This window comes from Dasypus novemcinctus, chromosome 8 (assembly GCF_030445035.2).
Source record: "Dasypus novemcinctus isolate mDasNov1 chromosome 8, mDasNov1.1.hap2, whole genome shotgun sequence".
In the NCBI taxonomy this organism is placed as follows: Eukaryota; Metazoa; Chordata; class Mammalia; order Cingulata; family Dasypodidae; genus Dasypus; species Dasypus novemcinctus.
In genome coordinates, this window is record NC_080680.1 from 79,113,691 (window position 1) to 79,140,143 (window position 26,453).

Consider the following 26,453-nt stretch of genomic DNA (forward strand, 5'->3'; position numbering starts at 1 on the left):
GTTGCCATAACCTTTTGGAGTCTTCTGAGGTTCTGAATTGCCCAAGAACACCCGCTATAGTGATAGCACTGGGATTCGAACTCAGACAGTATGATTCAGCTTGATATGATACCACATTATTCCTCCTTCCCCCCTCCCCTGCCCCAAACAAAAGGAGAGGAGGCACCAGAGAGTGAAGAACGGCAACTTTATTACCCAGATGTTGCCTAAAGAAAGCCTCTCCACACCTCCCAATCCAACCTTTCACCAGGCTCCGAAAGAGAAGTGGAGCTGACTCAAAGGGGTGGGATCCTAGAGATGACATCGATACCAGGGAAACATGAAGGAAATGATGAGGGTTACTGGGGGCATGGGGGAAAGGCTCTTTGGTAGACACTGCTGGAGTCGGCCATGGAGGAGGGGCTCTCCCTTTATAATGAGGTAGATGTATGAAAGAAAACTCTTTGGCTTCAAGCCCACGTAGCACAGGGTTGGGGAGGGGGGTGGTCACCTCCCAGGGCTGGGTCCCAAAGTGGGCTCCCTGGAAGAACCAAGGTAGCAGTGTCTCCTCCCCCCTCAGAAGTGGCACTGGGACTCTTAGTTCTGAATGGGAACTCTCAGGATGAGGCGCCGGAAGGAGGCCCTGTGGGGGGTTGGGGTGCAGGGATAGTTGGGCCCTGGGAAGCCGGCACAGGCTGGCGGCGGGCAAAGAGAACGCCTGGGATGAGGAGAGAATACAGGAAAACACAAGCAGGAGAAGGTGGGGCACAGAAACAGAAGGGGAACAAAAGTAAGTGTCCCGATTCCTAGAACACCACACACCTACCCCTGCCACAAACCAGAGAGGACAAGCCCCTTGTGTCAGTGAGAGATTCCTTTGTGAATGGGTAAACAAGAAATTTCTACACTGATACATGGGCCCGTGACAGGGCAGATATCCCATGGTTCCCATGCCAGAAAGGTCATGCCTTGTCCCCCATGCCATGTAGACACCCCCTTTAACCCATGCCAGTGTAGCAATCCCCGAAACCCCATGTTACCCATGCGAGTTTAGACATCTCTGAACCCCATGCTAGTAAAGAGTCTAAAATCCCCATGCCAGTGTAAATACCCCTGACCCCATGCCAGTGTAGACAGCCTACAGCACCCATACCAGTATAGACCACCCCGTTGATCTCTAGGGCCATGTTGATACTGCTGATGCCACTGCCTGCCAGACTGAGAGGCCCATCCAGCCGCTCTTCTGTCCAGGATGGGGCAGGGGGATCAGAGTTTTGGGAATCAGATTTCAGACTTAGAAGTGCCCCCACCATCCCTATAGACAGCTCTCATCCTGCTTCAGCCCCATACCTGTATTCAGACAACTGTCTATAGAGGGCTCTGTGTGCCCGCTTCTAACATCTATCAGGCAATCTATGTGTCCTCCCTCAGTGCAGAGGCCTGAAGCTCCCTCATCCATAAGCCCCTCCTCACCCCTCAGTGGGACCTTGCCACGTGGCAGGAAACTGGGGGGTGCCCCAGGTCGAGGTGGATCCATGGGCCCCATGAGCACAGCCTTCTTCTCCGGTGGCTCCTCCGGTGCCAGCTTCTCTCGCACAGGTCCCAAAGCCAAGCCCACAGGCAGCGCCAGGTGATGGGTGGGGATTCTGCTCTCCTCTGAAAGAACAGGTCATTTAGCAACCCTGGCCCAACCAACCCCCTCTCTATATTTGGTTCTCCCCCAAGCCTGGGACCAAGAGAGATCACCCAAATTTACAAACCAAGTGAAACTCTCTCCCATTCAGAGACTCAGCCTAGAGGCACTGAAGTTGGAGTCCAAAGGGCCGATATGTATGTCTAGGTTGATGCAAGACAATTTAGGAGAGAAGGCCATTTTGGGGGATTCCTTGCTTTTGGTTGTTAGATAGTGTGTACAGGAGACACACACTAAATGCAAATAGGAGCCCTGGAAGGACAGGTATGGAATGGAGCTGCTCTGGGTAAAGGGCCTTTTCCTGAGCTTCACCCTCACACTGCAGTGACCCGTACCCAGAGACCCAAGGCTTCACTGATTCCAAATCTCAGGGCCCCTAAACCTCAGTGACCCCCCAAACCTGAGTCCTCATTAGACCCCATATCTCAGCCTCAATGCCTCCGAGACCTCAGAGTCCCCTATATTTTAATATCCCCTATATTTCGGTGCTTCCTACACCTCAGAGTCCCCTAAGCCTCCACGCTTTCCCCCTTAGGAGGGGCTCAGGGCCTCAGGGAATTGAACATACATATGTACCACGGGAGTGACAGGAGAAAAGAAGGGAAAAGGGGGAAGAAAGAATATCTCAGGAAATAATGGCTGAAAACTTCCCAGCTCGATACCGTACCTTTCTTAATGGGGCCTGAGCTCATCTCTGCGCATGCGTGGGCGGGGAGGCCGGGGACGGAGACCTGGGCGGGGCCTGGCGCCGAGGGGGCGTGGCCAGGCGCGCCCCGAGGGGGCGGCCCCACCAAGCCGAAGAGTGGCGCTGCGCCGAAAGCCTGGCGCCGGCCCTCGCGCCGGTTGCTGTCGATGGCGGCCTGGAGCTCCCCGGGGGAGCTCAGCGCCCGCGTCTCGCACTCGTACGGGTACAAGTACTTCATGTACCTGAGGGCGGACGAGGGGCGGGGCGGGAGGCTGGCACCCGCGGCTCCAGCCCCACGCGCCGCCGCCGCCCGCCCGCCCGCGCGCCTGGCCTCACTGGGTGCGCAGCGTGAAGGCGGCCGAGGTGATGGTGGTGGGCAGGCTGAGGCCGCGCGTGACCTCCCGCCACACCTTGCGGTTGATGACCTCCACCAGGCCGCCCTTGGCCGTCACCAGGCGAAACAGCGCGTACAGGTCCAGCACCTGCTTTGCCATGATGGGTACGCGGTTCACGGGCGTCCCTGGTGGGAGATGGGCAGAGAGTCGGTGCCCTAAGACCGAGACGCTGCCTGCCCGGGGGCTGGGGCGCGAGGCCTGGGCGAGGCCTGGGAGCGGGGCGGGATGGAGGGTTGGGGGGGTGGGATTACGGGCCAAGCCCGCGGACCCCCGGCGCCTCCACTGTAGCTGGAAGGACAGGAGGCCAGACCAGGGGTCGGCACGCTTTTTCTGTAAAGGACCAGATGATAAATATTTTAGGCTTTGCGGGTCAAATGGTCTCCCCTGTAGTACTAAAGCTGCCAAGAGGAAACTTAAAGGAATGGGCGTGGCTGTGTTCCAATAGAACTTTATTTTGTGGACCCGGAAATCTGAATTTCACACGTCCAGAAATGTTATTCTTATTTTGATCCCCCCCCCCCCCAACTATTTAGAAAATGTAAAATCCATTCTTAAATCGCAGGGGGGCTGGATTTGGCCCGCAGGTCCTAGTTTTCCGACCCCTGGGGTAGACCTTAGGAAGGACTTCCCGACAGTGCTGAAGAGTGGCAGCTCCGCTAAGTAGCGGCCCCAGGGCGGCTGCCCGGAGGCCTGGGGGCGGCGGGCGGCTGCAGGAGCCGCCCCCGCCTCCTCCCGCGGCGTGCGCAGGCCGGTCGCCCGCGCGGGCCAGTCCTGACAAAGGGGCCTGTCTGCGCTGAGCGATGGGCCCCAGTTAATTCCTTACCGATCCCGTCCCCTCCCGCCGCCGCCTTCGGACCCGAACAATTAGCCGCGGCCTGATTAATGGGGGGAAATTATCGGCCCCGCGGGACCCCTTCCCCCTCAGCAGGCGCGGAGGGAGACAGGGACCGGAGGGAGGCAGATCCCGAGGTGGGCAGGGTGGTGGGGAGGTTGGAAGGGGGTGGGCGGCGGCGCTGGGATTCGTTCAGACGTCTCAGCCCGCGCCCCCAGCCCAGCGGGGCGAAGGCGTCGAGGAAGGGGCAGGGAGGCGGCACCGGAACAGGAATGGCTGGACGTCCCTGGGGAGCAAAAGGACCTGGGGCCCCGCCGGAGGAACCTGGGAAGGAAGGGACCCAAAAAGGGGACCTGAGGGACTTGGGCCAGCAGCTGCACTAAGGGGAGGGGGCAGGGCGGCAGTGCAGCCAGTTAATTAGCGGCTTATCAGGCTGCGCTCGGAGTGAGTTAATTAGCTTTGTAGAGAGAGATAATGAGTCAGTCTTCGGGCCCATGAATCTGGGGAGAAGGGAGTGATGGACTGCTGCCCACCCTGCTCCCCTCCTGGACCCTTCTTGCATTCTCTTCCAGCTGAGATTTCTGGAAAAGAATTCCTCCTCCCCCAGAACGCCAAATCACATAGTCCCCACCCTACCCTTTGGGAAGTCCTTCCTTCAGTCTAACCCTAGTCCTTCCTGCTGTAGAACACATGGGGTGATCCCTCCCTGAGGCAAGGGGAAATGGAAGGGAGACAAGCCTGGAAGGTGGCCTGTGGTTGAGGACCAAGGCATTCCCAGTGTCCGGTCCTGGTACTCCCCCACCCCAGGCCAGCCCTTCACCAGTCCTCCCTCTCACCCTCCCAATTGATCCCATGCTCATCCCTGCCAGTGGGCTGTCCACTAATTAATCCCGAGGCGGAGGAGGGGGGCAGGGTCAGAGGTTAAAGATGCTATTGAGGGCCCAGAGGACAGGTGCTTCCCAGCTCAGGCCTCTGCAGGGAGGACCCAACCTGGAGACCAGAGTCCTTCCCCTGCATCACCCCACTCACCCCTCTTCTGCATGAAGCTAAACAGGTCATCCAGAAATTCCTTCCTCTTGGGGTCTGCATCGAGCTCGTAGAGCTGGGAAAGGACCAGGATCATTTCCCAACTGTGCTAATCCCCCTCCCCCCAGGACCCCAACTCAGGTTGTACCCTGCACAATAACCCCCAGCTGAAGGGGCGAGTAGGGTCTGAAATGTGGACTCCCTGGCATTGGGCTCTCTCCCCCTGGGCCAGGTAGGTGTGCCTTTTTCTAATATACACATAGAACAGCCCTGGTTAGTGGTGCCCTGGGCAACTCAAATCCCCATCTGAGGAGTAGGGGAAGAGAGGAGGCGGGAAGGAGCAGGGGAGGCTCAGCCTGCCCTCTGGGACTGAGTCTTCCCCCACCCCAGGGGATACCGGAGAGCCCTAGGGAGCAAGCCAGGCTAGGTCTATGTTCCACACTGAGGAAACTGAGGCACGCATTCCCTCTCTCATTCATTCATGCAAGGGCTTTATGCTCTTCACATCCTTGTCTGGCAGGTCTTGGGGTGAGGGGCAGAGATCCTTCCAACCTATCCTTCAGCCAGGACAGATGCCCAGAAGCTGCTGGATTGAAGCCTGGGGCCCCCCTGCCCACCCTCTAGTCTGGTCTCCTCCAGGGGCAGTGACCCTGCCCACTGCAGAAGCTGCCACAGTGGTACTGGCCCTGTGCCTCCCAGGACATCTGGGATCAGGGTTTGTAGGATCCAACAGTCATTCTACCCCTTCCCAGTTACCTAGAACCCCACCTCCAGTATCACCTCCTAAACACCACCCAAACAGAACAATCCCCAGAGTAATGGAATCATTTACCCAGAACAACAGCATCTGAGTGACACCCATTCCCAATAAGAATTCTCAGAGTAAAAAATATCCATGAGTAACAAACCCAATATCCACAACTGAGCCCTAAATCTTAGATAAATACCCACATACAACACACAGTCTCTACAAGTACTACTCCCCAGAATTATACCCAGGAGAAATAGCCACTAGAGCCACATCTCCAGAGTGACAGACCCCTAAGGAACACTCCCATTCTTACACCGATGCCACAGAGTACTAGCCACAGATGAACACTTCTGGAAAATATCCAAGACCAACAACCTACACAAGTAATACTACTAGAACAACACACATAGAGTCACTTCCATGAATAACACTCTGCTGGGAAACATAGCCCTGAAGAACTTCTTCCTAGTGATAGCCTGACGTAGCAGCCTTAGAATAGCACCCAAAAGGGCCCTGCAGGGAGGACAGACCTCAAATCAAGGACAGACCTCAAATCAAGATCTTGTCTTTCCCAGCTGCACAAGGACCATTCAGACACACTTTAGCTATAGTGGCCATCACAGACTAGGAACTGTCACCCATGGATGTCATCATGTCAGGCCAGGGAGGATTGGGATGGGGGCAGTTATAGAAGAGGGAGGGAGGACCAGCCTGCCAAGGGAGTAGCAACCTCCATTCTGGGTCCAGACACAGCTCACCAGTCTGGGGCACCCCCATTCGTCACTGGAATGTGACTTTGTGACTTGATGCGTGGGAGGGTCAGGTGGGGCGGTGCTGACTCTGGAACTCCCACCTTCCAGACTCCACTTCCTCCAAGGACTTCTTGGGGGTCCCTATACCTCTGCCCACCTTCCCTTCCATCCCCACCCAGGGCCTTCAGTCTGTCTGTCTCCATGTTTCTGGAGGTCTCCGTCCTGCACCTCTTCCTCTCTCATTTAGCGTGTGCATATGCACCCCTTTCCGTGTCTCTGGGTATCTGTCTCTTCCACTCTGTCACTATCTATCCACCAGTATTCCCACTCTCTAGGTCTCTGTGTCTCTGTCTTTCTTACCATTGTGCAGAGGACAGTGAGGGGTGTCTGGTCTATTGGTCACCTAGTAATGCTCTTGCCCCAAAGGGAGAAAGGGGGAGGGCCCGGCATCTAGGGGGTTCTACCTGCTTGAACTGTTCCTCATAGGTCCACTCATGAGGATGAGGTCCAGGGGGCTGGCTGGCAGGCGAGCTGGGGCCCTGGGCCCCTTGACGGCTCTCTTCAGCTGCCTCCTCCTCTGCCCCGTCTTCTTCCCCCTCCTCCTCCTCTTCGGCTTCCTCCTCTTCCTCAGCCCCAACCTCCCCCAAGGCCCCCTCAAGGGCCTGCAGGGTCCGGGGTCCAGGCAGGGGAGGCCTTGGTGGCGGCGGGCAGGGAGGAGCCAGTGGCCCCACCCCCCGGGCCAGCCGGGCTGCCTGCTGCCTCTGCAGGGCCTCCATTACGGCTTCCAGGCGCAGTCCCCCGGCTGGGGGGGGCCCTGGCACCAGGCGGGGCCCCGAGGAGAGGGCCGCCTGCGGGGGAGGGAATCATGGGTGCTGGGCCCTCTGCCCCACAATCCCCGACACAAGGAGAGATGGGCATGGATGCAGGGAAGAGGCAGAAAGACAGCATTCCCAGAGATGACAGAGACAGAGAGGTGGGAGCAGGAGAGACAGAGCCGGGGCCAGGGGGACCGCATGGGCATTGACTGAGAACAGGGAGAGGGAAAGGCCGGGCAGACCAGAGAGGGCAACGGGAACCAAAGACAGAGAGAGATGGAGCTGGGGGGACGGGGGAGAGAGAGAGGGAGGGGGAAGAGAGATTCAACAGAGACAATGACAGGGAAATATGCAGATAGAGATGGGGATGGGATAGGGAGACCAGGAGAGGTGGGGAGAGACGGAGGGAGAGAGACGGAGATGGGAAGAGACAGGCATCAAGCAGAGACAAAGATGGAGAGACAGAGATGGGGAGAGATGAGATTGATAAAGATAGTGTGGGTAGAGAGACAGGGAGGATAAGAGAGGGAGAGAGTAGTGAGAGATAGATATCAAAGACCTAACTGGCAGGAAGCTCAGAGAGACGGATAGAGACAGACTGAGAGAGAAAATAGTGAGACCCGGGCTGCGAAGGACAAGGAAAGACCGACGCAATGAGAGACAGAAGCTAGAGATCAGAACGAGATGGGGCGAGACAGAGTCAGGGACAAGAAACAGAGAGGCCGGGTAGAGACTGGTAGAGACGCAAGACGAGGACCCAAGAGTCGTGGGAATAGAGGGCGGCCGGGGCAAAACCCAGGACAGAGCGGGCCCGGCCTGCCAGGGGCGGCGGGGTCGCGACGGCCCCCTGTTCCTCCCCGCGCCCGGCGGCCGCACTCACCAGCCTGGCGCGGCCCGCTGCCCCGGGTGTCTCCACGGTGCTGCCCTGCTCCGCCCGCGTCCGGGCGGCCCTCGCCTCTGCTGGGTTCCCTGCGCGGGCTCTCCCGCCGTGCGCTCCTGCCACCGTGCGCTCCTCTGGCCGCCGGGCGCTCACTCGCAGATCTGCCGGCGGCCGCCGCGGGGGCGGGACCCGAGCCGGGCAGGGCGGGCGGGGCTCAGGGGGCGAGGTCCGGGTGGGCTCTGCAGCTCTCAGCCCCCCAACAGGTGTCTCCACCCGCCACCCCGCCAAGCCCCACCTCCTCACAGCCAGATTCGGTGGGGAGAGGGTGGGGGAGAGGTGCGGGGAATCGTGCAAAGGAGAGTGAGGAGTCCACCCTCTGGACTTCGGACCAAGGCCCCGCGCAGGCTCACGAGTCGCGGTCCCCCGCACCTACACTCAATACTAGGCATTCACACGCAAACAGGCGCGTGCACACACCAACACACCCTGTCACAAGTTTAGGCACACAGCTCCCGGGTGGCACTCACGTGGTTATGTGGTCGCCTCCGTGGGGGCTCTCTAGCAGTCACTGTGCAGGAAGCTGGGGTGAGTAGGGAGTAGCTAACCAGAGCAGAAGCTTCTCCTCCTATCCTGCCCTGGTGCTGTCCCCAACTACATGCACACTGCAGTGTGCACAAGTGCACGTGGCGGTGGACACACACCTGTGTTCTCACAGGCAGAGGCCTCTGAATTGACTACTCATTAACAACAGGATACCCCCACCACACACAGATACAGAGCCATACAGTTTTTTGTTTAACCATTATTTTTTACTTTCTATTATGGAAATAGGCAAAAGAATGAAACATATAACAAATCCCTGGTGCTTAGAACCTGTTTCAACAGTGATCAGCATTTTGCTCATCTTCACACATGTTCTCTATTCATGAGTGTGTGACTCTCATGTCTAATCAGTATCTTCAGACCCATTGGACCAACTGCTTGGTGCCCACCCACCTCACCCCCAGTCATACCCCAGATGCTGGGATGATGTTCCTTGCTTGCGGATCCTGTGTGGCTGGCTACAATTTCTTTCAGCATCTGGACCTCACTTACTGCTCTCAGGCACCCTCAAACACTCCCTGGTTTCTTCCTGTGTCCTTGGGGACCAACCTTCCAAAAAGCATGAAGGTCACCCTAAGGTGCTGCCATGTATGTAAGTGAACAACAGGTGCCTGCAGGGGCGACACATGGCCTGGGTGTGAAACTCACTAATCCACACAGGGGTCCTCCTCTGACCTTACATCATGAGGCACACATTCCTCTAGGAGGCAGGAATCTAGAGGTGATCTTTGCCACTTCCCTCCTTTCCCCACCCTCCTCCAATCAGTCCCTTCCTCTCAGACACACCCTGTCCTAACCCAGACCACCAGCTCTCCTCACCAGGACCCCATGGTGGATGGCACCCGCCTACTTGCCTGTCTTTAGTCTCCAGCCTTCTCCCCAAGTCCAACTCCCATTTTAGCACTAAGTCCTTGTTCTCTTTGACTTATCCGTGGACACACTGAAGCTCACCTCCTTTCACACCTGCTCAGATTTCATATCTCACAGCCCATCAGGTCTCCTTAGCAAGAAGCCTTGATCCTACCACTGTCAGCACTGATGTCCTGTTCCCCACGCCCCCACTCCTCTCTCAAGGCTTCTGTGGAGCATGCTTCAGAACTTCATTCCTTTTTATGGCTGAATAGTATTCCGTTGTATGGAGGTACCATATTTTGTTTATCCAGTCATCTGCTGATGGACATATATTGTTTCTGAATATTGGCTATTGTAAAGAATGCTACTATGAATGTTGATTTGCAAGTATCCGTTTCAGTCTCTGCTTTCAATTATTTGGGGGTATATACCTGTGATGGTTAAGTCATGTGTCAACTTGACTAGGTTATGGTGTCCAGTTGTTTGGTCAAGCAAGCACTGGTCTGATTGTTACTGAGGGGGTATTTTGTGGATTTAAATCATGTCAGTTGATTGCATCTATGACCGATTACATCTACAATCACCAAAGGCGATTGCCTTCAGAAATGAGAAAAGTCATATCTGATCAGTCAAAGGCCTTAAAGGGAGAACTGAAGATTTCAGCAGTCAGAACGAATAATGTCTATCTCTACTTCAGCCAGCCAGCTTCTCCTAGGGAATTCACTGAAACCTTCATCGGAATTCCCAGCTTGCAGCCTGCCGTATAGAATTCAGACTTGCCTATCCCCACAGTCATGTGAGCCAATTCATGTAGTGAATCTCATAATGTTTATTTTTTATATATGTATATAAGATATACATAATATTTTAAATCATATATAATATTTTAAATAATAATATATAATAACTGTCTATCTGTTCTGTTTTCCTGGAGAGAACCCTGGCTAATACAATACCTAAAAGCCAACACATATTTTTGAGCACCTTCTATGTGCCAGGGACTCTTGGACAGGTGAGTAAACAAAACAAAGTCCCTACTATAGTGGAGGTTTAATTCTAGGGGGGAAATATGTAGTATGTCAGATGGTGATAAATATTGTGGAAAAAAAATAAAGCAGGGTTGGGGAGAATATAAAGAGGAGGGTGTATTAGTTATCTATTGCCATGTCACAAATTACCCCAAAACTTAGTAGCTTAAAACAGCAAACTTTTATTTTATTACAGTTCTGTGGGCTAAAAATTTGAGAGTGGCTTAGCTTGATGGTTTTGGCTCAGTATCTCTCCTATAGAAAGGTTGGCCAGGCTTCAGTCAAGTGGAGGATCCACTCCAAGATGACTCACTTACGTGGCTGTTGGCAGGAGGCCTCAGTTCCTCTCTACGTGGACTCCTCCCTATGGCTGCTGAAGTGTCCTCCCAACATGACAGTTGATTTTCCTTTCCCAGAGGGAGCTAATCTGAGAGAGAGAATAGAGGCAGCAGTGCTTTCTATGACTTAGTTTTGGAAGTCACACACTGTCACTAATGCCATATATTATTTGTTAAATGTATTTAAGTCTAGCCCACACTCAAGCAGAAAGGAATTAGGCTTAATCCCTTAAAGAGAGGAGGATCAAAATTTTGTAGACATATTTTTAAACCACTCCTGAAGGGCTGCTATTATACAAGTGTTAAGTGAAGGACTCACTGAGCAGGGATTGAAGGAGGAAGAGAGTCATGTGGATATTCAGGGAAGCACATTGCAGCCAGAATGGTGGGTGCAAATATCCTGAGGTAGAAGTTTGTTTGATGGGTCAAAAGAAAAGCAAGGAGGCCACTGGACTGGAACAAGGTAGCAGAAGTCAGTGTGGGCTTGGATGTTTGGTCTAAGGTAGCATGGATCTTGGGGTAGACCCTTGAAAGGACTGAATGAGATGGAAAGTCATTGGAAATATCTGAGGAGAATGAAAGTCTGACTATGTCTTCTGTGTGGCAAGTCCTCCATGCACAGGAAGCAAGCAGAAGGACCTTTTAAGCCACTGTAGTAATCTAGGCAAGAGATGATGGTGGTTTGGACCAGTGTGGTAGCAGGGGAGGTGGCAAGAAGTGAACAGATTCTGGATTTGTTTTGAAGATAAGACTGACAAGGACTTGTTGATGGATTGGATGTATGATGTAAGAGAATGAGAAATGTCCAAGATGACACCAAGGTTTTTGGCCTGGACAGCTAGTAAATGGAGGTGCCCTTAACTAAGACAGTAAAGATTGCAGGAGCATAGGACTGGGAGAGAAACCAGTTCACTTTGGACATTTTAAGTTTGAGATGCCCATTAGACAACCAAATGGAAGTGCTGAGTGGAGACAGAGGCAATCAGATATCCGATTCTGGAGCTCAGGGAAGAGGTTCAGGCTGTAGACAAAAATTTGGGAGTCAAAACATATAAATGAGGGAAGCTGATATGGCTCAGTGGTTGGGCACCAGCTTCCCACATATGAGGTTCCAGGTTCAATCCCCAGACCTCAGTGGTACTTCAAAAACAAAAGCAAAAACAAAAAACCACACATATAAATGGTATTTAGAGTCATAACATGGTCAAGATTGCCTGGGAGTGGATGCAGACACAGAAGAAGTTTGATGACTAAGCCCTGGGAAGTCGGAGTTGGAGGGGATAAAAAGGATCCAGAGGCATTGAAGGAAGAAAACTGAATGGTGACCTGGAAGTCAATAGAATTGCATGTTTTAAGAGTGATTAACTGTGTCAAATATAAGTTGAAAACTAAGAAACAACCACTGGATTTAGCAACAGAGACCCAGAGGGGCCCAGGAGCCTAGTTCTATGTGGAAAAGAGGGAAGGACTGTTTACAGGAGAAGCTGGGATATCCCTGCTTGAGTCTGGAGGCTGAGCTGGGTTACAGGTGGGGACAAACCTCCAGAAGCTTGAGTTTGCAATCAGTCATCAATGGAGAGGCCCCAGCCAGGGCTTGTCACAGGCTGTTTTGCCCGGGCTTTATGTTCATTCAAAGTCACAAATTTAGACATCTGATTTTGTTCCCAAATGAGTTTATATAGTCATTTGTATTTTTAAATGGAATATCAAATTATTATGTACAATTTCTATAACCATGTTTCTTCCATTTTCAATATACCTGGAGCCTTAAAAAGTGGGAGTGGCTTGGGTCTTACTCAACATCAGAGCAGGACCAGGACTAGGGTGAAGCAAGTGAGGCACCTAGGTTGCAAAATTTAAGAAGGCAAGTACAGGGTATCTGGGAGTGGGTGTCTCCTTAAATCTTGCACTCTTTTTGCCTCACTCTTGCCCTGGTCCTATCTCAGACATTGCCAGGACATAGAAGTGGGGGTGCCAGGAGAAAGCAGACCATAGAGAGGAGGAACTGGGTGGGAGTGACAGGAACTCCTGGGAAACCTGAAAAATGCAGATGGGAGAAGCTACCCTGCTTCTTCCAGCTCAAAAGTGGGCTCACATCGCCACCCTGTGGCCATCGATGGACAGGGCATGGATTCTGATGACTGTTCCTAGCACTGCACTGGCACAGAGACAAGGCCAATATGCACACATCATGCAGCTCTGAATTTCTCAAATTGTTCACAACTGTGATGGAGTAGATCTTATTAAATGTGCAGATCTCAAGGCCTCAACACAGAACTGATCTCTGGAGACTGGGTCCAGGAATTTGAGAGCCTTCAAGATGATTCTGTACACAAATAAGTTTGAGTCTCTACTATAGTTCAAAACCACTATCTTATAGATAGGGAAACTGAGGCAAACAGCAAAGGAGGGGCCTTCCCGAGGTCCCCCAGGAGTTAGCGGCTTTTCCTGCTGCTAAGACACACATACACAAAATGTAACTGTTCAACAGGTCTTTATTAACAGACAGGAGGGACAGAGAATGCAACAGGGGCAGTGTCTGGAAGTTGTGATGGGGTTGTTTGTGGAGCACAGGCCTTCACTAAGCCAGGGATAGCTCCTTGGACCTAAGCCCATCTCTCCAAGTCCTCCCCAGGAGACAACAACCCTGGGCTGAGACCAGTCTCCCCATCATACCCCCCGAGAGGAGAATGGGGGTCTTTCAGGGAGAAAGGACCCTGACCTCAGCATTCTCCATGCTTCTCTGGTTCCCCAGCTGACTTGGTTGCTGAGGGGAGGGGGATAGGCCACAGGGGCACTTGCATAGCTGGGGTGTGGAATGGGGATAAGGCTTATGGTGAGGACAGGGGTCATGAAGGAGAAGGGAATCAGAGCGGCAGGGGAAGGGAGCCTCTAAAGGGCAGCTCCTTTTCCCTCTCACCCCATAAACTGCTGCTGGATTGAGAGGTCAGACCCAGGCAGAGTATAATTCCCACCCCCACCCTTAACTCCAGAGCTCTCATCGGGGGCAGGGAATTTCTGGAAAGGCCTGAGTTGGTGTCAAGCTCGTGATATGTGTGTTTGAACATGAATCATCCCCTTGGTATATGTAGGGTTCCCTTCCGGATGGGTGTGAGTGCATGGCGCTGCCATCCACATGGGTCTTGTATCTGCATGTGTCCCATATGTTCCCACGGGTCTGTGTTTGGCTGTATAAGCATGTATGTCCCTGCTTGTACACCAGGAACTCAGTGTTGGCATGGTGTATGTCTCTGTGCATATGGGCTCCAGCAAGTGGGCATGCGTGGGCCTGCCCGCTCCTGTCCATCCACAGGTCCTCCACCAGGCCTTGTTGGTCAGGGGTCTTGGCCAAAGAGGTAAGTGGTGAGCTCAAGTCGGAGTCCTCGGGCATAGGCGCGAAGAGTATAGAAGAGGGTGAGGAAGTCCTGGGTGCTGAAGACTGTGTCAGCCAACGCAAAGGCCAGAGTGGATGGGATGACACCCCGGCCGTACTCCACCATCCACGTGTTTGGCCCCCACTCCACGGCCGTTGCCTCGCCAGGACCGTGCACCACTGTCTCTCCTAGAGGACAGGGAGCACCCATGTGAGGAGCCCAGTCTTGTTCTGTCCCTCCATCACTGCAGCCTCCCTGGCCCATGGGCTGTCTAGGGGAAGGCGACCCATCCCACCTCCACCTCACTTGGCCGTTGTATGGGAGTCACGAAATTCTGCATTGCCAAGCTCCACTAAGTAAAGCAGAAATTTAGCTCAACTTTGGCTGGACCTTTTAGACAGGGAAGGATGGTTTTAAGACTTATGAGACCTTCTGAGAGATGTAGCTGTTGAATCACAATGCCTGTGATGTTTATATCACTCGATCAAAACTATTTTGAAGTCCAAAGCTCTACTTTTTATGTAAATTGTTTGATTACATAAATAAAGAAGAAAAGAAGAAGATGACAACTGTCTATCTTGTCTTTGGAGCCACGAGAGCATCTCTGACTACCCAGCTGTGTTTTCAACAACTGTTGATATTGACTGAGTGAAATCTAGCAAATAAAAATCAGACATGTTTAACAGGTAGCTGTTCTGTTTCCCTTTGATAAAGGAAAGCAGTGGGGGACCCACAACCCTGCCCCAACCAAACTACCTGTGGTTTATCTGGGGGTCTGGGAACCATGCCCCCCCCCAATGCACCCCTTTCCATTTCCATAGCTCCTTCCCCCAACTGTGAGCACCTGCAGGGTGAGGGGACACACACCGTTGACAAGGCCTCCTTACCCACCTGGGTAGAAGACCTCACTTTTGGTGGTGCCCTCTCTCCATTGGTGGAAGGTGCCAGAGATGATGGTGTCCGAGATCTCAGCCCAGTAGCGCCCTGAAGGACAATCAGATGGACAGCGAATATCAGGGTATCCGCGCCATCACACGGCCGGCCAAAGATCAGAAAGAAGGGCCCGGGCCTTTGTACAGCCCCAGCTTCCCGGTCCGGCCCGCCGCCAGCACTGACCCGAGTGGCCGCGGGAGCCCAGGGCGGTGCCGAAGAGCAGCACGTACTCGGACAGCGAGGCGTGCAGAAGGCACATGGCGCCCATCCAGCCGCCCGCGTTCACGAACACCCACTGCAGCTCCTCGTCGGGCAGCACGTGGCCTGGGTGCAGCCGCCGCAGCTCCACGATCAGCCGAGAGAAGGCCAGTTCGTGGTCCAACCCTGGCGAGGGCAGAGAAACCGCGGAGTCAAGCTAGCCCGGGTCCCGGTCTCCCGGGTGGCGCCGCCGGCCCGTCCCGCCCCCCGCCCGGCCCCGGCTCCCGGGGCTCGGCCCGTGCCACCCCCACCCGCCCGCTCACCCGCGTACTGCCGCGCCAGCTGCGCTATCTCTTCGTGCTGGAAGACGAAGCTCTGCGCACCGAGCCAGAGCCAGACGACCTGCGCCAGCACAGCGGCGGCAGCCAGAAGCAGCGCAGCCCACGCCCACCGCGGACCCACGGCCCACTGCATCCCGCCGGGCGGCCTGCACAGCACCTGGCAGGGGGCCGACTACGAGCGGAACTGGAGCCTGAAGCGGTTGACACTGTGTCCCAGCCCGCGGCGCGCCGTCCACGGCCAGCTCCCCCGCCACCGCCGTGGTATGTCTCGCCCGAGCCAATCGGAACAGTTTAAGAGCCCCGGCACCGCCCCCTCGGGTTGAACCATTTCCTCGGCGGGAGCGCGGAGGGGTGGGATGGCCCTGCGCACGTGAGGCGAGGGGGCGGGGCCAAGCCGTCCAAGCTGCTCGCGCCGCCGCCTCCAGGCGGGATCTCTCCGAGCCCACCCTGCGGGGGGAAGGGGTGAGCGGCGGTGAAACCAAGAATGCCCTGGTCTGCGGGGCCTCCCTGGCTGGTGAAACAGGCGAGCCCGGAAGGAGAGCCTTACGGAACCAGTGATGGTTAAGACCCGCCTTTGCTAGCACAGAACGGGGAAGGAGGCGGTTCAAGTCGGGAGCCCTAGGGGAGGCTATCTGGAGATGTGACACCTGAGCAGCGTCTTTGAGAGAGATGAAAAAGGCCTTACAGCCAAGGGGAACTACCCCGAGACGAAGGCACCGAGAAGAGAGATAGCTTGGGGTCGTCAAGGGCCTACAATTCGTTCTTTGTAATGAAGCACAAAATGTGAGCGTAGGGCTTTGTAAACCACCGAGGGTTATCTGCGGGGAGGTGATGGTGATGTCGGTGGGGCCCTGGGAAGTCTTAGAGAAAGACCTTACCCTTGAGGGGGGAAGATTCTCTACGCAGTCGTAAGAAAGTTCAAGGACTAGTCAGATAATAGCAAGGGAATTTAATGCAAAGCGAAAGTACGCACTCAAGATAGGACTCCTGGGCGTGCTAATAAGAGTCCTGTCTGCTGGGGCTAGGGGTGCTGCTTTATAAGGCTGGCCTTCCCCCTCCTGCCCCCTCCATGTAAATGAGGACTTGTAAATTCCAACGCCCTCAGTGGTTGTGCCTTACGCTGCCCTGGGATTGAAAACTTCAATTTAGTGGCAATTGGCCAGGGGAGGAGTCAGCGAAGCATGGGGTGGTCAGGTGATGGGCGGGTCTCCCATCACAGCCCTTCACTACTATCTGATGATAGTTTTCCATTGGTCTTCCTCCACGGCTAAGTTGTCTACCTTAGTGGGATCAGATATTGTCAGGAGGGATACAGAGTGGAGGTTGAATTGGAAAGGAGTAAGATGAGAGTTAGGGAGACTGTGATTGTAGCCAGGGTAAAAGAGGGGGTCTGTATCTGTAGAGATGAAAAAAAGAAGAGAGCTCGAGAAGTACTCTGGAATAGGCTTGGCAGGACTTGATTTCCTCTTCCTGGGATACCTATTCCCTCCATCCTAACTCCTCCTCCCTCTCACGCCTATTACTTGACTAACCTTGTTCATGTCCAAAGTGCAGTTAGGTGTCCAGGCCTGGAGCTCAGATCCAGTCTGGAGCCAGAGAAGCTGGGAGTTGTTATTCATTAAATCAACAGGTATTTCCTCAGTATTTGTATGTGCCAAGTTCTGTAGTGACTGCTGGGGGATATGGTCAGGAACATTGCAAGCATAATCCCCACCTCAACTCAGAGATCTCACTGTGGAGCCTACAGAAAAGGCAGTAATTAAAACCTAGAGTGGATAAAATCATATAGGCAGGGAGTAGAGAATAAGATAAGGCCAAGGATAGAGCCCTAGAGAATAACAACAGTTAAAGGATGGGCAGAGGAAAAAGAGCAAAAAGCAAGAGAAGCAAAAGAGAGAAAGCAGCATAGTGCCATGGTTAAGAAATAAACTCTCGAACTGGATGGCCTGGGTTCAAAGCCACCCGCCACCTACTGGTTTTGTGATTAGGGCAATTACTTAAACTCTCTGTGATTCTCTTTTCTTATCTGTAAAATGAGAAAAGTATCTACCTCAAAGGATTAAGTGAGTTAATATTTATAAAGTGAGTAGTGTATGGCTCTGGTAAGTATTATATGTGTTAGGTATATAAGTACAGTGTAACAGAGAAGAGAATTGGAAAGCCTCCAGTTTTCTGTGGCACTCCTGAGCTGACTGTTTTCCACACATGGAAGTGATTGCTTGAAGGGTCAAATCAGTCAAATATAATTAAGAGGTCCAAAAAGATGATGGGAAATGGTCACTACATTTCTCAGTAGGGGCCTATGGTAGAAAACAATGCTATAAGTTCATAAATCCATTTCCTTTTGCTCTTGGGCAGCCAGATTACATTTCACAGTCTACTCTGATTAGATGGGGCCATGTGATTGAGTTCTGACCAATGAAATATAGGCAGAAATGATACCCATCACTCCCAGGTCTGGCTCCTAAAATCTACTATGAAATTCTTTATATTCCCTCTCTTCCCTTATCTTTTGTCTTAGATACAAAGAATCTAGAGGACAATTCTGAAGACCTAGGAAATGGCAGAGCCACTAGATCGATGAAGTCTGGGTTCCTGAATGCTGCATGGAACAGACCCCAACCCCCCATCAACAATGGACTGTGGTGATAAGCCACTGAGCTCTGGGAGTTGTTCGTTATAGCAACTAAGTTTACTTGCCTTGACCAATGTAGGGCAAAAGAGATGGAAAGGCTGTGATGATAGACTACTTTTTTGAGAAACTTGGCCAAGATAGGAAAGACAAAGATCGAAAGTGTCTAGAGGAGAATAGGATTGAAGGAGTCTGTTTTTGTACTGGCTCTAGCTTTCTGTGGCATTCCTGAGCTGACCACTTTCTAAGAACACTGGGCAGAAGGAACTAGCCCAAAATCTGGTCTCTGTCCCCCACTTCTAGGCAGAGCCCTCTGGGTCTGTCTGGGTTGCAGCTCTTCTACCTAGTCCTTCAGAAAGCTTCTCTAGACACACTGTGAAATAAAAGAAAAGGGACCGAGAGACAGAGGGTAACAGCCATCTTCTCCAGGTCTCTACTACAGCAGAAATCACACCTCTGGAATCTGGGAAGGAGAGGGTTAGGTGAGCTCCATCCCAGCCATTCTCTTCCCCAAAGGAGTGACCTTGGGAGGACCCAAAAAGAGGAGAGGTTTGAAGATGTCCTTTAAAAGATGTCCCTGAAGGGGGTCAAGAGTTAGTTGGCATGATCCAGGGAATGGCACAGCAGCATTGGTCATTCAAACATCAGAGACAGCTGAGAGCGCCTAAAAACAGATTTCCTATTCCCCTACTCCTCCCCTACCCCCCAGTATATTGCTCCTGTCTCCTGTTCCATGAACAGCTAGTAGGCAGATTAAACAGGTAAAATCTCCGTTTCTCAACCCCCTGCTCCCTGCCTTCCACCTCTTAGATTGGCCTCTTTCTATTTAGTCTCAGAGCACTAGGGCAAAGATCATGTAAATGACCAATGACCCGGGTTTTCCAACTCATCTGTAAAGCACCTGGTTGGCCTGGCCTAGCCTGGCCTAGCGGAAGGGTAGGGCCTCCCAGCTACTGATACCGAACAAACGTGGATTTGTTCTCTAGCTGTGCCTTAAAAGCCAATTCCAGAGACACTGGAGTTTCAAAGAGAGTTTGTTTGCGCAAAGGAGGTCAGTCGACTGCCTTAGATGGCCCCAAAACGGCCTCCTCGATTTACAGAAATTCTAATATTTTATAATATCAGAATGCTAATGAGTAATTGGGGCGCACAGGTTCTCTCATTAATAGACATTAATGGGCTGAACAGGATGGGGAAAGCAACCAAACTAGGGCGAGTCACAAAGTTATAATCCTTATCCCAGATCAAGGTATCTAGGAGAGGGGGATATCAAAAACAAGGATCAGCTACAATGTTTTTCATATGGATATCAAAAAGAGGAAGGTGGAGTGGTCACTCTTTCAATAGGAATGTTCATATACAAAAGTAAGATCTGTCTGGAGTCTGGAGTAACCATTGCAATGGCAGGTTTTTGGTTGGAAATGGCCACCATACAAAGGGCAAAGTCAGTCTCTCCAGTTTCAGTAATTTTGGATATTAACCCTTTTGGCTAACTTTAAAAAAGCAACTCTATAGTATCACAATTATTTGTAACTTCTTAACCTTCGGTTACACTACTGCCCTGCCGCCAGCTCACTAGGCTTCTGTGCTGAGTCCCAGTGAAGTCTCAAAGGCATCTCAGGGCAGTGGGAAGAGCCTGGGAGACTTAGGGCAAATCTCAGCTTGGCTCTCATCCTCTGGGTGCCCTTGAGTCCTCTGTTCTCCGTCTGCGAAGAGGAGGTGGCTTACACAATATTTGAATGGCTATTTAAAAGTGCCAGGGAAGGAATTGATTTGAATTATTTCTTAGAGTTAGCCAGTTGTTCTGCTCCGAGGAAAAGTTGGAGAGGGGAAGAGGGGTCCTGCCCTTCTCACTCCTTTAGCTAGCTCAGAGCAGGGGTTCTTTACCAGGGGTCTGTGACCTTGAGGTGAAATTCAAAAAACATTATTCTTATGGGGATGTGTTGGTGTGGGTGTGATATATTTATTAAATTATACACAGTATAGTGTGGACTCAGAAAGGGGTCTGTGGTTTTCACCTGACTGGCAAAGGGGTCCGTGGAACAAACAAGGTTAAGAACCTCTGTCTTAGAGTCGTCTTGACCTTCTCACTTCTTGTGCTTTTGGGGTGTGTGTGTGTGTGTGTGTGATAGAGAATATGGTAATTTAGTCCTTTTTTCCAAACCTGTTTCTGCCCCCTGGGGGGATGGGGCACGGTAAGGGTGAAGTACCTTGGTCACACTTAAAGCCAGAGTTCAGATACAGCAGATTAAGGCCCTCCCACTCTCCAAGTTTGCCTCCTCCACTGTGAGGAGACTGAGGTGATTGTGGATCCGAGGTCCTAGAAGGGAAGCTGGGGGTGGGGGAGGGTGTCCATGTTTGACTTGTGCACGCGGGGCCACTCCTTGTCCCACTGGGACCCTAGGCCCCTGGCACGTGGTAGATAGTAAATATCTGTTGGATGAATGAATGCAGACAGGTGCTGTAGGCATCTCTGCGCCGAGGGACTCCGCTGCAGGAAGCTTTCACAAAGGTCTGTTCCAGCGTCGGGCCTCAGGCCCTGGGGCGGAGTTGCAGGATCACTGCGTTCCCGGGTAGCGCGGGACCGCCCCCAGCGCCGCCCCCAAGCGGCCGGGCCGCGCCCTCCCGCGGTCACGGGCTGGCGGCGCGCTGGGGAGCGGGGCTGGGAGCGCGGCTGGGAGCGCGGCTGGGGGCGGGCAGGCCGAGCGAGGGAAGCGCGAGAGGAGGCTCGGCGGGCGGCGCAGACGGACCCCGCGGGGGACCTCATGTCGCGGAGCGGAGCCGGCTCGGAGCCGGCGTCAGAGGCGGACTGCACGGCAACAACTTTCCGCGCCAGCGGTAATTGCAGGGCGGCCGGGACTCGCAGAGACGTGGAGCCCGGGCGGCCCTTCCTTAGGAGGTTCTCGCCCTCTGCCCCCAAGATCCGCGCGCTACCCCCCGCAGGGCCGAAGAGGCAAAGAAAGACGGCCGTGCTGGGTTGCAGGCCACTCGGCGCTGGCAAGTTCCAAGCCCGGGCCTTTGACCCCCTCAGCCGGCGGGGCCCAGAGGGCGCTGGTGGGTGAGACCCAGGGGAGAGAGGGAGACTCATTGACCTTGACCATTTGCCCCCAGACCATCAGCATATCCGCTACAACCCGCTGCAGGATGAGTGGGTGCTAGTGTCAGCTCACCGCATGAAGCGGCCCTGGCAGGGACAAGTGGAGCCCCCACTTCTAGAGAAAGTGCCCCGCCACGACCCCCATAACCCTCTGTGCCCAGGGGCTACACGGGCCAATGGCGAGGTAAGCCTTTAGCGTCCACATCCCCACCCGCCCCTTTAGAGTTGCCCCTCACCCACAGAGGCAGTGGTCATCCTTCTGGTTCAAATCCGGTGCAGCCTCTCTAGCCCTGGAAGTCCACCAGGTGAAGTGTGCGACAGGGCAGCGAGTGCTTCTAGTCCATCCTTTGCCCTCCTTGCTGGTAGGTGAATCCCAGTTACGATGGCACCTTCCTGTTTGACAACGACTTCCCAGCTCTGCAGCCTGATGCCCCCAATCCTGGTAAGCTGGCCTCAGCTGCAGCTGGTGAGGGAAGGGGGCTGGGCCTCTTGGTGGGATTCTGCTGCAGAGTGACACCCCCTTCTCTCAGGACCCAGTGATCACCCCCTCTTCCAAGCAGAGGCTGCTCGAGGAGTTTGGTAACTATGCATTTCCCCCAGTAACACCCTTCAGCCCAGGGCCTGGACTGAGCACGGTGGTGGGCTCTGTCCCCAGCACAGCCATGCCCTGTCCCTCTGTCAACCCCTTCCCTCCCCTCAGTAAGGTCATGTGCTTCCACCCTTGGTCGGATGTGACGCTGCCACTCATGTCGGTCCCCGAGATCCGGGCTGTCGTGGATGCATGGGCCTCAGTCACAGAGGAGCTGGGTGCCCAGTACCCTTGGGTGCAGGTCTGTGAGGCCACCCTCTCCCCTGGGTGGTCAGAAGGAGGTGGTGCAGCTTTGGTCCTGGGGAGTGACCACTGAGGGTGCGGTGGGGAGGGGGTTGACTTGATGCTTTTTTTTGGCTACTAAAGTGCCCTACCCCTATGCACTAGATCTTTGAAAACAAAGGAGCCATGATGGGCTGTTCCAACCCACACCCCCACTGCCAGGTGAGTGTGCCAGGGGCTCCAGTTGGTTTCTGGGCTAGGTCCCAGTCAGCAGTGTGGGGAGAGAAACTGAATTAAGGGAGGGGGCAAAGGAAGTGTGCTATTGATGTGGGGGCTGCTCCTCTCTGCTCCTGCCCCTTAACAGGTGTGGGCCAGCAGTTTCTTGCCAGATATTGCCCAACGTGAGGAGCGGTCTCAGCGAGCCTATCGGAGTCAGCATGGAAGACCCCTGCTAATGGAGTATGGCCACCAGGAGCTGCTCAGGAAGGTGGGAGAGATCCAGGCCCTGTCCCCAAGGAGTCCTAGCCTTCTCACCCCAAAAGAGAGAGGTGTGTGAAGGAGTGGGTAGAAGGCAGCTAGTAGGAGACCTGATAGGTGGCCATAGCAATAATTTCCAGGAGAGATGATGGTGGCTTAGACTAGGATGGTAGTGGTGGAGGTGGTGAGAAGCCATTATTTTCCGGATACATTTTTTTTCTTCTGCTTCCCCTATGTATTTGCTGACCCCTCCACATCTGGCTTGATAACCTCATCTCCATTCTGTCTGTCCAGGAACGTCTGGTTCTAAGCAGCGAGCACTGGTTAGTGCTGGTCCCCTTTTGGGCAGTGTGGCCTTTCCAGACACTGCTGCTGCCCCGTCGGCACGTGCGGCGGCTACCTGAGCTGACCGCTGCAGAACGTGACGGTGAGTCTCCCACTTGGGGCCCTGGGGCCAGGCTCTGGGTAGGGGTGGCTCTGGCAGGGCTGGCATCTGGGCCCCAGGCTGATAGTCAGGCTCTGGTTCCAGATTTAGCCTCCATCATGAAGAAGCTTTTGACCAAGTACGACAACCTGTTTGAGACGTCCTTTCCCTACTCCATGGGCTGGCACGGTGAGGCTTTCTGAGCATCCATTTCTATCTCTGGGCTCCTGGCTGTCCAGCCAAGTGGACTACAACTCCTAGAAGGCCTTGAAGCACTTGCTGGGGCAGGTGTCCAGAACAGCGATGCTGGGACTGAGGGTGGGGCAGCAAACTTGATGAAACTGTCTCCCAGCGTGCTTTCCGATGCTTGGGCTCCTCTCTGGTGGGGGATACTGGGAAATGTCGTATTCAGGTCTTTGGCTTGGTTTTGGAGTAGGGATAGGCTAATGAACTGAGAAAGGATTCTCCCCAACCTGATGCCTTCCTCTTGCTAGGGGCCCCCACGGGACCAGACGCTGGAGCCAGCTGGGACCACTGGCAGCTGCACGCTCATTACTACCCTCCACTCCTGCGCTCTGCCACTATCCGGAAATTCATGGTTGGCTATGAGATGCTGGCCCAGGCTCAGAGGGACCTCACCCCTGAGCAGGTCAAGACTTGGAGCATTCTGGGCCCCCAGATCCCCTTTTTCCTCCTACATCCTCAAGAGATCCCAACAGTCATAACCCTCAGAACCCCCGTAACAACCTGGACATCCCTAGGGACTTAGGAGCTACTCAATTCCTTTATTCTCCAGTGACTCCAGAAGTCCTTATCCCCTGCACCTCAACCCCTCAGGCTCTCCTCTAGTGCTCAGGACTCCATCTCACCGTTTGTGGCTGTCCTCATCCTTCCTGATTACTCCATGTTCCCCTTCCAGGCTGCAGAGAGACTAAGGGCACTTCCTGAGGTTCATTACTGCCTGGAGCAGAAAGAGGGCAAGACAGCAGCCGTTGCCTAACCACGCTGACCACAGGGCTCTGACTCCTTCTGCCCAAGGGAACCAGGGCTTGGGGTTTGGGCAGATGTGGGATCAATAAAACTATGCTTCTCAAACTTTAATCATATGTTCTAACGCCGCAGGAGTGTGAACTCTAACCCTCAGGGTCTCGGGTTGAAGGCTAGAAGGCACAGCTCCAGTCACAACTTTTCTTTGTGTATATATGTGCAAAAACTTCAAAAATTCTAACCTGTCCCCTGCCCCAAATCTCGGCACAAAATCAATAACTCATTATCCTGTCTGGCATATATTATAGATTTCATTCTAGCATAACAGCTACATCCTTAAATTGGGGTACTCACATTCCAGCTTAAACCTTTTAAAAAATCAGTTTTATTGATACATATTAATAAAGCACACAATCCATTCAAAGTATACAATTAATGGTATTTGATTTAATTACATAATTGTGCATTCATCACTTCAGTGATTATTAGAGCATTTTCATTATTCCAAAAATAATAAAAACAAACTAAAAAGCCCTTAATAAATCACCTATTGCTTTGCTTCCTCTGCGGTAGAGGTGCTATTCTGTTTCTATCTTTCTAATTTGTTTATATATTTTTTCCCGTTCCCCTCTGCACCTCCTCTCCCCCCGCTCTTTTCTTTTCTTTTTAAAAAGATTTTATTTTTTAAATTTATTTCTCTCCTGTTCCCCTTCCCACCTCAGTTGTCTGCTCTCTGTCCACTTGCTGTGTGTTCTTCTGTGTCTGCTTGTATTCTTGTCAGCGGCACCCAGAATCTATGATTCTTTTTGTTGTGTCATCTTGCTGCGTCACCTCTCTGTGTGTGCGGCACCATTCCTGTGCAGGCTGCCCTCTTTGCGCTGGGTGGCTCTCCTTATGGAATATACTCCTTGTGCGTGGTGCTCCCCTATGCAGGGGACATCCCTGAGTGGCATGGCACTCCTTGCACGCATCAACACTGCACATGGGCCAGCTCATCACATGGATCAGGAGGCCCTGGGTTTGAACCCTGGACCTCCCATGCGGCAGGCAGACACTCTATCCATTGAGCCAAATCCGCTTTCCTTGCCCTGCTCTTTTTGCTGTTTGTGTCCATCATTGTGTGATCTTCTGTATCTATTTCTGTTTTTGTCTTTTCTTCTCTAGGATTCACTGGAATTCGATCCTGGGGACCTCTGATGTGGAGAGAGGTTCCCTGTCAGCTGTGCCACCTCAGTTTCTGGTTTCTGCTGCACTTTCCTTGACTCGCCCCTTTGTCTCTCTTTTGTTGTGTCATCATCTTGCTGCGTGACTCATTTGTGAGAGCACTGGCTCACTGCATGGGCCCTCGGCTTGCTATGTGGGCATTGGCTTGACGCATGGGAACTTGCTCGCCATGTGGGCACTCGCATGGGCCTTTGGCTCACCATGCAGGCACTCGGCTCAATGTGTGGGCACTTGGGTCACTGCACAGGCACTCATGGGCACTCGGCTCACCACATGGGCACTGGCTCACTGTGCAGGCACGCTTTCTTTGCTTCTTTTTCACCAGGAGGCCCTAGGGATAGAGCCTGGGTCCTGCCATATGGTAGGCAGAAGCCCTATCACTTGAACCATATCCACTTCCCTATATTTGTATTTTGTACAGATGTAGTCAAACAGTATGTAGTACCTTTTGTCTACTTTCTTTTTTTCCTTTTACCCTTAATGGAAGATTATATTTACTATACACTACTGTCCATGTTTTGCTTCGATTGTATTTTTGTCTAATATTAACATCTTGTGATGTTAACATACATTTGTTTCAAAGAAAATAGTCATATGTACAATATATTAGCTATATTCATATTTTGCATGAGGTTTTACTATGCTGTATAGTCCCATGTTAAATTTTTAGCTTTCCTTCTACTAATATACATGACCTTAGACTTTCCCTTTCAACCACTGTCATACCTATATAGTAGCACTGCTAGTTACAAACACTGTGCTTTGCTTCCACCTTTTCTGTTTTTTTTTTTTTAAGATTTATTGTATTTATTTCTCTCCCTTTTCTCCCCATTGTCTGCTCTCTGTATCCATTTGCTGTGTATTCTTCTGTGTCCACTTGTATTAATAGGCAGCACTGGGAAACTGTATCTCTTTCTTGTTCTGTCATCCTGCTGCATCAGTTCTCTGTGTGTGCAACCCCACTCCTCGGCTGGCTGTGCTTTTTTCATGCAGGGTGACTCTCTTTATGGGGCGCACTCCTTGCACATGGGGCTCCCCTATGCAGGGGACCCCCTGCATGGCACAGCACTCCTTGCACATGGCAGCACTGTGCGTGGGCCAGCTTACCACATGGGCCAGGAGACTCTGGGTATTGAACCCTGGACCTTATATATGGTAGGCAGATGCTCTATCAGTTGAGCCATGTCTACTTCCCTACCTTTTTTATTCATTTCCAAAGAACAAACAACCTTTTTACCAGTTCTGCACAGGTTATCCCTCAGACTTCCATTCCCTAACCTCAATCTATTTTCTGGTGACCCATATTCTAGTTACTGACTCCATGAG

At 52.8% G+C, this 26,453-nt stretch overlaps 3 protein-coding genes and 1 long non-coding RNA gene across 8 annotated transcripts; 2 read left to right on the forward strand and 2 right to left on the reverse strand.

Moving 5' to 3' along the window:
* Window positions 1-170: 170 nt before the first annotated feature.
* ARID3C (AT-rich interaction domain 3C) lies at window positions 171-7,877 on the reverse strand. 2 transcript variants are annotated; one of them, XM_058302920.1, is made up of 7 exons: window positions 6,578-7,877; window positions 4,614-4,686; window positions 2,694-2,877; window positions 2,340-2,599; window positions 1,453-1,635; window positions 1,133-1,222; window positions 171-697 (listed from the first exon to the last, which is right to left on the reverse strand). In XM_058302920.1, exons 1-7 carry the CDS (start codon window positions 6,887-6,889, stop codon window positions 597-599), a joined length of 1,203 nt encoding a protein of 400 aa, XP_058158903.1. In that variant the 5' UTR covers window positions 6,890-7,877; the 3' UTR covers window positions 171-596. The 2 variants fall into 2 exon arrangements, with proteins under 2 accessions (XP_058158903.1, XP_058158904.1); XM_058302921.2 differs by having other exon boundaries at window positions 171-1,222.
* A 482-nt stretch (window positions 7,878-8,359) lies between these two features.
* On the reverse strand, window positions 8,360-15,745 carry SIGMAR1 (sigma non-opioid intracellular receptor 1). 3 transcript variants are annotated; one of them, XR_009186836.2, is made up of 5 exons: window positions 15,458-15,723; window positions 15,120-15,320; window positions 14,895-14,987; window positions 10,609-10,718; window positions 8,360-8,376 (listed from the first exon to the last, which is right to left on the reverse strand). XR_009186836.2 is itself a non-coding variant. In XM_058302018.2 (4 exons), exons 1-4 carry the CDS (start codon window positions 15,606-15,608, stop codon window positions 10,714-10,716), a joined length of 450 nt encoding a protein of 149 aa, XP_058158001.1. In that variant the 5' UTR covers window positions 15,609-15,723; the 3' UTR covers window positions 10,454-10,713. The 3 variants fall into 3 exon arrangements, 2 of the variants coding, with proteins under 2 accessions (XP_058158001.1, XP_004473716.1); XM_058302018.2 differs by lacking the exon at window positions 8,360-8,376 and having other exon boundaries at window positions 10,454-10,718; XM_004473659.5 differs by lacking the exons at window positions 8,360-8,376; window positions 10,609-10,718 and adding an exon at window positions 13,107-14,191 and having other exon boundaries at window positions 15,458-15,745.
* LOC131279466 (uncharacterized) lies at window positions 15,602-20,107 on the forward strand. 2 transcript variants are annotated; one of them, XR_009186837.1, is made up of 2 exons: window positions 15,602-15,736; window positions 17,997-20,107. It is a non-coding gene; the product is annotated as an uncharacterized lncRNA (long non-coding RNA). The 2 variants fall into 2 exon arrangements; XR_011649423.1 differs by lacking the exon at window positions 15,602-15,736 and adding an exon at window positions 15,872-16,258.
* Window positions 20,108-20,819: 712 nt separating this feature from the next.
* On the forward strand, window positions 20,820-24,017 carry GALT (galactose-1-phosphate uridylyltransferase). The gene is made up of 11 exons (XM_004473656.5): window positions 20,820-20,945; window positions 21,219-21,388; window positions 21,571-21,646; window positions 21,735-21,783; window positions 21,905-22,034; window positions 22,181-22,237; window positions 22,380-22,502; window positions 22,787-22,919; window positions 23,022-23,105; window positions 23,411-23,565; window positions 23,836-24,017. Exons 1-11 carry the CDS (start codon window positions 20,873-20,875, stop codon window positions 23,914-23,916), a joined length of 1,131 nt encoding a protein of 376 aa, XP_004473713.2. The 5' UTR covers window positions 20,820-20,872; the 3' UTR covers window positions 23,917-24,017.
* Window positions 24,018-26,453: the final 2,436 nt, after the last annotated feature.